The sequence below is a fragment of the Ovis aries genome, chromosome 3 (genome assembly GCF_016772045.2).
Source record: "Ovis aries strain OAR_USU_Benz2616 breed Rambouillet chromosome 3, ARS-UI_Ramb_v3.0, whole genome shotgun sequence".
Taxonomy (NCBI): Eukaryota; Metazoa; Chordata; class Mammalia; order Artiodactyla; family Bovidae; genus Ovis; species Ovis aries.
In genome coordinates this window covers 91,302,452-91,313,012 of record NC_056056.1, presented here as the reverse complement: position 1 = coordinate 91,313,012, position 10,561 = coordinate 91,302,452, and the positions used below count along the sequence as shown (strand labels likewise).

The 10,561-nt window shown below is 41.8% G+C and overlaps 1 protein-coding gene across 7 annotated transcripts in view; it reads left to right on the top strand.

The window, feature by feature from the left end:
• Positions 1-2,147: 2,147 nt before the first annotated feature.
• The window catches only part of TTC27 (tetratricopeptide repeat domain 27), a 181,215-nt gene continuing 172,801 nt past the window's right edge, over positions 2,148-10,561 (top strand). For 4 of the 7 annotated variants that reach the window (XM_042246298.1, XM_060412318.1, XM_004006035.5 and 1 more), the window contains exons 1-3: positions 2,148-2,407; positions 3,887-4,067; positions 6,738-6,867. In XM_042246298.1, coding sequence (XP_042102232.1) covers positions 2,308-2,407; positions 3,887-4,067; positions 6,738-6,867 — 411 coding nt within the window. In that variant the 5' untranslated portion in view covers positions 2,148-2,307. Of the gene's footprint in view, positions 2,408-3,886; positions 4,068-6,737; positions 6,892-10,561 lie in introns of all 7 variants that reach the window. The other 3 variants (XM_042246296.1, XM_060412316.1, XM_042246297.2) reach the window with 1 other exon arrangement.

The following is a 10,561-nucleotide window of genomic DNA, read 5'->3' as shown; positions in this document are numbered from 1 at the left end:
TAACCTACATGTTTATATAAGTGTAGCAGCAGCAGAAGTCATCAGAATAATTAATTAAAATAACTTAGTTGGCATTAGAAAGGCTAGTAATGTTTGGAGAGGGCTTCCAAGGCAGCGCTACTGGTAAAGAACCCACCTGCCAACGCAAGAGACATAGAGATGAAAGTTTGATCCTTGGGTCAGGAAGATCCCCTGAAGGAGGGCATGGGAACCCACTCCAGTATTCTTGCCTGGCAAACACTATGGACAGAGGGGCCTGGTAGGCTACAGTCCATAGTGTTGCAAAGAGTTGGACACAAATGAAGCAACTTAGCAGGCATGCAATGTTTGGATAAGTAATGAAATAAAGATATACATAATTAACATTACATGTTTATTCCATAAAATATATTTATCTTTACTTCTATAATATCATCAATTATGTTTTAATATTTATATTAGTTCTTGAAGATGCTCTAGAAAATTACCACAAAGTTGGTAGCTTAAAGCAACAGGTGACTGGGGACTTTTCTGGTGGTCCAGCGGTTAAGAATCCACCTTGTAATAATGCAGGGGACACCGTTTTGATGCCTGGTTGGGGAACTAAGGTCCCACGTGCTCTGGAGAAAGATCCCACAGCGGAAGACCTGATGCAGACAAAATAAATATATGCATATTTTTAAAAAATAGCAACAAATATATTCACCCACAGTTCTTAAGACCGTAAGTTCAAAATCAAGGTGTCAGCAGGACTTGTCTCCTTAAAGGCCCTAGGTGAGAGTCCATTCTTTATCTTTTCCAGTTTCTGGTGACTGCCAGCACTTGTTGGCTTGTGTGTGCATTACTCCAACCTCTGCCTCCATCTTCACATATCGTTCCTGTGTGTGCGTGTGTGTTTTTGTGTGTGTAAAATCTCCCTCTGCCTTTCTCTTATAAGGCCACTTATAAGTGCCATCTCTAAGAACAGCACTTTGAACCCATCGGGTTCATTTTAAAATCATTTTTCCAAATCAGGTAACAGGGATTAAGATTTTATATCTTTGGGGCAACTAGTCAACCCACTATAGTAATCAAACATTTCCTGCTTCTATTAACACTAATTGACTAAAGGATTATAAAAATGTATTTTTATTAGAAGTATATAATGTTTAAATGCATTGTTGGCCAGAAACAAATAGACTGCCAGATAGTGTTTCCAGCAAAGATAGGTTTATTCAGGATCATCAGAGAATTGCATTTTGGTACCCACAACCATGGTAAGTCATGGGTAAGTTCCCCTTTCTGATCTCCAATCTCTATTTAATCGAAATATGTTTGTTACTGTTTTACATTTCCTTCTGTTGATCAAGAGCTTTCTCTGAAAGTCTCCCTAATCGACAGTCAGGGTTTCTAGTTTCTGTGGGGTTTTGTTCCTCTATGACAGGAATGAGCTTTCTGGGGTGCAGAGCCTCATGTCAGAGGGAAGGTGAACCGACTGGACCTTCCTCTGGTTGCGGGGAGCATGGGCTTCTCTCTAGCTGTAGTGCCTGGGCTTCTCATTCTCGGGGCTTCTCTTGTTGTCAAGCAGGGCCTCTAGGGAATGGGGGTCCAGTAGCATGGGCTTAGTTGCTTCATGCCATGTGGAATCCTCCCAGACCAGGGATCATACCCGTGTCCTCCTACGTCGGCAGTCAGTTTTTTAACCACTTGATCACCAGTTTAAGTCCAGACAGAGTTCTTATATGGAATTCACTGGACTCCTCTTCGTTGGGTCTCTAATTCCCTGAAATGGTACCTCAGTGTTGGTAGTAAGGGCCCATGTGCTTTGTCAGGACCGACTGAGCTTTCATCAGGTCGTCTGGAGGGTTCCGACTTAAAGAGGTTTAGGAATCAAAGCTGCAGTCTTTCCAATTATACGGCAGCTGGGGCAAGACCAAAACTTTAACCTCTTCCACCGGCCTCCTGAGTGGGCGGTGCAGAATGACTCGACGCCCTCCACTCCTTCCACAGCGCAACGTTAGGCCTCTGGGGGTGGGGCTGAGGGGACCAAGGCCCCTCCCCAAGCCCCGCCCCTTTCCCCAGCTTAGGGCATCCTCAGTGGGCATGCTCGGTACTAAGGGCTCGTGTTGGTCTCCTAGGCGGAAGCAGGTTCAGCGAGTATGCGTGTATTTCCCAGGGTTCTCCGCGCTGCTGTCATGGCGGCCTCCTTGTTCCATCCGCACATGCTGTTCTAGGCTTTGTGTTTATAGGAACTGTCGCCACTAGTCGTCGGCGTCTTGGTCGCTCTAACTTTTACTTTCGTCTTTTTGACTCCTGTGTGACCCTCGTAGGAATCTTTTGGCTGCAGCTATGTCCGGGGTGATGTGGACCCCGGAGCTGGCAGTTCTGAGGGGCTTCCCTACTCAGGCTGAGCGGCAGCAGTGGAAGCAGGAGGGAGTCGCCAGTTTGGGTGAGAGGGGTGAACTTGCCAGGGAGGGGCTTAGGCCGCCGTGAGGACTGTGGGGAGAACAGGTGGCGGCGGCTGGGTTTTCATCCCTCCTGTATTTTCTTCCTTCCTAAATCTGCCTGATTTCTTAAGGCTTCAGGTGTTGCATCTGGTGGGCGTGGTCTTCAGGTTCCGTACTTGTCTTCACTCTAAATTTTTCCCAGTCCAGAGGTTCTTTACCGTCTGAGCTACCAGGGAAGCCCTCAGTAATAATGTCAATTATTTTTATAAACTCTTAACTCTTATTAAGTCATTTAATCCTTATAATAGACACATAAAGTAGACAGTACTTTTGTTCCCTTTTTGCAGATGAAGACATTTAAGTAAGCTGGTTAAGTAATTTATTCAAAGTCTCACAGCTGCTAAGTACAACAACTGAAATGAGGCAGCAAAGATGTAATCTTGTAAGCAAAGCACAGTTAGCCGAGAAACAAAGAGTTAAAAGGCACATTTACTACAGGGTTATAGGTACACGTTGTTGTGGGGTTTAAGCTGGACCCAAAAGAGAAATATCAATTTAGGACAGTGTGTGTGTGTGTGTGTGTGAGAGAGAGAGAGAGAGAGAGAAAGAGAGAGTTTAACACAGTATATATGTATAAGTGGGATGTGTGTGTGTGTGTATGGACACACCTGTGTTTGGGTGTTATATACAATAGGTGCTTCATGTGAGAGGTAGTTTCTGAAGTCTGAGTCTGGAAGTCTTATGGAAGAAATCAAACTTGACCTGATTTTTGATCCAAGAGTAAGACTAGTAAGTGGAAAAGAGTTCCCCAGGAGGAAATCACCAGTGTAAAAGTGTGCAGGCAGGAATGTGCATTTGGATATTAGGGGAACCATAAGTGCACCAGCTTTTCACCAGGGAGTATGGTTGGGCTTCCTTGGTGGCTCATAAACAGTAAAGAATCTGCCTGCAATGCAGGAGAACATCAACCTAGGGATCCTGGGTTGGATCCCTGTGTCTGGAAAATTCCCTGGAGAAGGTAATGGCTACCCAGTCCAGTATTCTTGCTTGGAGAAATCCATGGATAAAGGAGCCTGATGGGCTGCTGTCCATGGGGTTGCAAAAAGTCAGACAGGAGTGAGTGACTTACCACTTTCATGGTGAGGGTAGTGGGAGCCAGGTGGTAAAAGGAAATGTTCTAAGGAAACTTTTCTGTTTTCAGTACGATTCCTTTTGAATTCTCAGGAGAAGGATGATGTTTCTTGCTAATGGGAAATATTTTTTCTAGGTTTAACTTCTGCCTTACTGCTCATGATATGGATGAGCTCCTAATTCTAGAAGTGATGGGAATTTGCACAGTGCTTCGTGATTAATTTATAGGAAGTGTTCTAGATATATACTTTTTTGTTTTTTTGCATACTGAAATGGTAATAGTGTTACCCTTTACTACTATGAAAATAGTAGTTTTTTGGATTATTGTACAAATTTTCTTTCTGTTACAGAGAGTGAATCTTACCTACAATTGTTGCTGGAAGGGAACTACAAAGCCATATTGTTAAATTCATTGACTCAAAGTATTTTAAATTCAGCAACAATAACTGAAGAAAAGATTGACAGCTACCTAGAGAAGCAGATAGTAACATTCCTGGATGATGACTCAGCAGATTTGGACAAAACCAGAAGGTAGAATTTTATTTGGAATTTTCATAGAGAAATGAATTTTGAATACATTTGGTAGTGTCTTGACAATGTGTAAGGCACATTGACTTTTGCGGTTTTTGGAAAACCTGGCTTTACATTTAGTCAAGACTCTTGATGTATGTAATAATCTATGTAAAAGCTTCTGTCCAGAGGACCATCGAGAATGAAAAGGTAAAGTGGTGTTGGATGTCAGAGGATCGTATATAACACTAACTTATGACTGGGTGGTAGCTGCCAACCACTGAGCTTCCAGTTGCTTAGGTCTCATAGGTTTTAGCCATACTTAAGATTTCGGACCTTCTTTCCTTTTAACATGAAAGTGTACACTATCCATCTGGCTATTTGTAGATTGCCGAGTGAGAATTGTAACTACTTTTATTATTTTTAGATTGTTATCTTTAATGTTTTTATTATGGAACCCTTGATTTATCTTCTTCCATTGATGTTTATGTAATTTAATAGTATTTAGTATAAGGGATGGAGAAGGCAATGGCAACCTACTGCAGTACTCTTGCCTGGAAACTCCCATGGACGGAGGAGCCTGGTGGGCTGCAGTTCATGGGGTCGCAAAGAGTCGGACACGACTGGGCAACTTCACTTTTCACTTTCATGCATTGGAGAAGGAAATGGCAACCCACTCCAGTGTTCTTGCCTGGAGAATCCCAGGGACGGTGGAGCCTGGTGGGCTGCTGTTTATGGGGTCACAAAGAGTTGGACACGACTGAAGTGACTTAGCAGCAGCAGCAGTATAAGGGATAGTTGCACGGCAGTTAACCTAATTTTTTCAGTGGCTTATATTTTACTCTTGTAAGTTTGTTAATATACCTTTCTTTTCTCCACTGGCTCTGGCAACCACGTTGTTTTAGTTTTCTTTAAAACATATGCAGTTTTGTTTTATCATAATTTGTAAGAAATGACTTCATTTTAGTTCTTCAACTAAACTACTACTCAACTACTGTGCTTGGTGTTGAGGTTGTAAAGATGAATAAAATGTAATCTGCATCGATTAGGAGTTCATAAAAGAATACCACTATAGACACTGTATTTTACTTAACAAATGTCGTTCATTTTATTTTTCTGGCCTTCTGGTAGCGTTTCACTCCTCTCGTGTCATTCCTGTCATTTTGCTATCAGGTGTTTGTGTGTTACCATAGCTTTGTGTGGTGCACGTGAGAACACACGTGTATGCACAAATGCATTATACACTGGTTGACCAGAACTCTTGCTTGTCACATAGAGCTGAGAAGAGACATTTCAGTTACTTTATTTTGAGGATTTGAAAATTAAACTGTATTCTTAGCTCTCCTTGAGGATTTTGATTTTTAGTTCTGACATTTATTAAGGCTTACATTAAGATCTTGCTGCACACCTGTTTCCCCAAGTTTCCTAAACAGACTACAAATAGCCTCTATTCTTTCTTTGCTCTGATTTCGGTTGCTCTGTGTCCAGAGCATTCTGGATACCATGGCTTGTCGATTTGATTTTTTTTTTTTCTTAAAGAATCTTCCTTTTTGAGGTAGGGCCTAGGGAATATAAGAGGATTCCTGTAGCTTCATGCTGAAGAAAAAGTGACAGCAGTCATCCTCTTCCTCCAATATTCCCTAGGCCCTACTGCAAAAAGTAAGATTCTTTAAGAATTCCGTGAACTGTATAGTCCATGGAGTCACAAAGAGTTGGACACAGCTGAGTGACTTTCACTTTCACTTGTGTCTTAATCTAAAGGTTGGCAAATTACCTCCGGTGGGTTAAGGCCAAAGTGTCTCAGAGTGTTGCTTACATTTTTAAAAGGGTTAGGGAAAAAAGAAACATGTGTGACCTGTAAAGCCTAAAATTTTTTCTCCTTTACAGAATAAGTTTATCTACTTACTCCTGTCTTCAGTCAAAGCAGGATTGAAAAGAAATAGGTTCAAGTAAAGTATCTATGGGTTTTTTTGTTGTTGTTCTAATAGTTTGTAGTACAGATCAAGAAAATGTTTGGAAACAACTTTTTATTGTCAGCTTTCTTATGTATAAAATCAATTTTTCACCCAGTCAGTGTCAGAGCTGTTAAATAGAATGCAAGACAATGTTCTTAGGATCTGATCAGGTGCTAAGCCCGTGCTGTTCAAGAGAATGTTCATGACGATGGACATACTCTGTATCTGCTCCATCCAGTGTGGGAGCCAGTAGCCACGTTTGGCCATTGAGCGCTGGAAATGCAGATGGTATGACCGAGGGACTGAATTTTAAAATTTTATCTGTATGTGGGTGCATACCTAGTTGTGTCCAGCTCTTTGCAGCCCCATGGACTGTAGCCCTTCTGTATCCCTGGAATTTTCAAGGCAAGAATATTGGGTTGCCATTTCCTTCTCCAGGGGATCTTCCTGACCCAGGGATAGAACCTACATCTCTGGTGTCTCCTGCCTTGGCAGGTGGATTCTTTACCACTAGGGCCACTTGGGAATTAATTTAAAGAGCCATATGTGACTCAAGGTGATTGTGTTGGACTTTGTGGACCTAAACTGTGTAGATTTCAGAAATTTTTTTTGTAATACTCTCAGATAATCTCAATGTTGATATCTTACATTTTTCTTAATAACACTGAAATGAAATAGTAGTGTATTTGTGGTTATACATAATGGTTTATGTTTATTTCTTTATTCTTATATGCAGACAACAGAAGATATTCCTACTTGGTGTGAGCAGTTTGCAACTTTTTGTTCAGAGTAACTGGACGGGCCCTCTTGTTGATTTACACCCTCAGGATTTTTTGCCATCTGTTTTGTTTCAGCAGTTCAGTGAGGTACGCTTCTTGGAAATGTCATATGTAGGTATTATTGTGTTTATTCTTTAGAAATGGATCTTTGTAAGCCAGAGTTGATAGTAGGTCAGAGAGAAACATGACTTTGTGGCTTGTACAGAACCTACTAAGAATGCTTGTTCATTGATCAGTTTCATGTAATTCAGAAGTTCCATTGTCAGTCTCAAACTCCTCTTCAAACGCTCCTCATTTTATGGAGCTCTGCTAGCTGCACTGTTTATTAAAGAATGGACAGCTGCACCAGTCCTCCAGCTGAATATTTTACCACAGCTACACAAAGATGGAGAAGGCAATGGCACCCAACTCCAGTACTCTTGCCTGGAAAATCCCATGGACGGAGGAGCCTGGTAGGCTGCAGTCCATGGGGTCGCTGAGAGTTGGACATGACTCAGTGACTTCCCTTTGACTTTTCACTTTCATGCATTGGAGAAGGAAATGGCAACCCACTCTAGTGTTCTTGCCTGGAGAATCCCAGGGACGGCAGAGCCTGGTGGGCTGCCGTCTATGGGGTCACACAGAGTCGGACAAGACTGAAGCAACTTAGCAGCAGCAGCAGCAACACACAGAGATACTTTCTGAAGAAGTAGAAAGTCTGGAGATCTGTTTAATTTTGTTGCAGAAAAGTTTTGCGGCTGTGTTTAAAACAGTGAAGTTTCCTTTGTGTCACAGATATACTTATTTGTATGTACTTAAAGTGTCTGGCTCGGAGATGCCCCATGGTGATAATGAGTCTTAATATCTGTGTATGGACATAATGTTATTCATCTGCATCTGTAGGTTATCAGTGGGGCTTGCAGTTTGAACACCTCAGTTGTGTTTGACCACATGTACCCAGGGCTTGGAAGAATGTGACATGCCCTAAGAAGAAGAATGGTAACTGAGTTATCCAGCCACCTCAGAGAACTGGAGCATAACTGTTGATCACTCAGCCTGGAAAAAGGGCACCTTAACATCCAGAACTTAGGCAGTCAGAGAGACCTGTTTACTGTTTCCTGGTTTCTTAGAATAGAAATAGCTGATGAAAGGGGAATGGAGTTGTTAGAGATCAGTGTTAATAATTTGATAAGAATTACAAAAGCAGTCATAATCTGAAGCCATAGCAGTTACTGCTGTACAGTCAGTTTACTGAGTCATAGTGTTATATTGTGATAGAATAACTAAGATTCATAGTGCTGGCTCTAAATCATTATTGAAAGGTTAAAAGCCTTCCATATTTTATGTCTAAGAAGGGAATTTAATCTATACCTTATGAAAGTTTTCATCCAAAGTGATTACAAGTAAAATCCCCAAGATTTTGGCACTTAAAGAGATGCTTTGATTATCTAGAAGTTTATGTATATGGAACATGTCACTTCCTCTTTGTGTATGAAACAGTTTCTGGCCTCTGTTGCTGGGCAGTGCAGGTTAGAAACCTACCAAACAAGCTTGCAGTTATGTACTGAGCACTGATGTGTGGTTGGAGTGGTGCTTCATTGCCGTGTGTTGTATCAATTTGACATTTTCTGTTGATGAGAAGACTGAAGCTCACAGTGGTAAGAGAAACTCGCAGAGGCTTTATAGTTGGGGGATTGGAACCCACATTTTCTGGGTCCAAATCCAGTACTCTTTCTGCTGTGCTTGTGTGGAAGCTCATGTGGAGTCAGATAGCAATTCAGACAGTACAGAAATGGGTTACATGAGAGAATCAAACTGTAAGAAGCATTGAAATGAATAAGGAGATGTGAGGAAAGTGAATTTTGCCTGAGAAGACCTTTTAGTCAAGAGTGGACCTTGGGGTAGAACCTGAAGGGTGATGAGGGAAATGGATCGGCCGAGAAGAGGAGGAAGTACGTTCTAGATGCAGTCACGTGAGCACAAATGTAGAGGACAGAGGACTGTGGTGTTTGCGAGGGCTGTCTGAGAGGGCTGCTTTGAGCCTGTTGGGGCAGTAGTAAAAGATGGGGCTCCGGCCACATTGTAGGAAATTTTCACTAAGACCTTGATTTTAACCTTTTTATTGTAAGTACATCGTACTCTCAAAAAAGCATACAAAATGTGTGCAGTTTAAGTAATAAGACATCTTTGTTTCCACCACCTGGCTTGAGAGGGGGAACATCACCAGCCTGGAGAATGGAACTTTCTGGCTGCTCTTGCTTAGGTGTTGAGCCCCTTTGCCATTGTGGTAGCTCTGTGGGCCCGGGGCTGGGAGAGCCTTGGAACTGGTCTCGTCTGGCTTAGTGGCCTTCTCTAGCTACCTGGTGTATACCACAGATCATAGCATCTTAGCATGTGCTGTGACTTGGAAAAGCATTAGAAGGTCTCCTGCGTGTGCTTCTCGGTGACATCCCCAGCCCCCTTTCTCGTGAAACATCTCATGAATTTGGTGTTAACATTCCATTGCTTGCTTCATAGTTTTAGCACTTACATATGTATGTATCCTCAGAGAACATACTGTTTAGTTTTGCCAGTTTCTGAACTTTATATAAGTTAAATAAGGGTGGCAATATATAGCCTTGATGTGCTCCTTTCCTGATTTTGGAACCAGTCTGTTGTGTCATGTCCAGTTCTAACTGTTGCTTCTTGACCTGCATACAGATTTCTCAGGAGGAGGTCAGGTGGTCTGGTATTCCCATCTCTTGAGGAATTTTCCACAGTTTTTTGTGATCCACACAGTCAAAGGCTTTGGCATAGTCAATAAGCAAATAAAGCTTATTTAACTTATATGCAAAGTATATCAGGAGAAATGCTGGACTGGATGAGGCACAAACTGGAATCTCGATTGCCGAGAGAAATACCAATAACCTCAGATATGCAGATGACACCACGCTTATGGCAGAGAGTGAAGAACTAAAGAGCCTTTTGATGAAAATGAAAGAGGAGAGTGAAAAAGTTGGCTTAAAACTCAACATTCAGAAAACTAAGGTCATGGTATCTGGTTCCATTACTTCATGGCAAATAAATGGGGAAACAGTGGAAACAGTGACAGACTTTATTTTGGGGGGCTCTAAAATCACTGCTGATGGTGACTAGCTATGAAATTAAAAGACGCTTGCTCCTTGGAAGGGAAGTTATAACCAACCTAGACAGCTTATTAAAAAGCAGAGACATTACTTTGCCAACAAAGGTCTGTCTTGTCAAAGCTATGATTTTTCTGGTGGTCAGGTATGGATGTAAGAGTTGGACTATAAAGAAAGCTGAGCACCAAAGAATTGATGCTTTTGAACTGTGGTGTTGGAGAAGACTCTTGAGAGTCCCCTTGGACAATAAGGAGATCCAGCCAGTCCATCCTAAAGGAAATCAGTCTTGAATATTCATTAGAAGGACTGATGTTGAAGCTGAAACTCCAATACTTTGGCCATCTGATATGAAGAACTCACTCATTTAAAAAGACCCTGATGCTGGGAAAGATTGAAGGCAGGAGGAGAAGGGGACAACAGAGGATGAGATGGTTGGATAACATCACCAACTCAGTGGCCATCAGTTTGAGTAAACTCTGGGAGTTGGTAATGGACAGGGAGGCCTGGCATGCTGCAGTCCATGGGGTTGCAAAGAGATGGACCCAACTAAGTGACTGAACTGAACTATATAAAAGTGAAATAAATTGTGTTCTGTGACTTGCTTTGCTTAGACGTATATTTTTGGTTATTATAAACTATTCATTTTTACTGTTGCATAGTATTACAATTGTATGAATGGA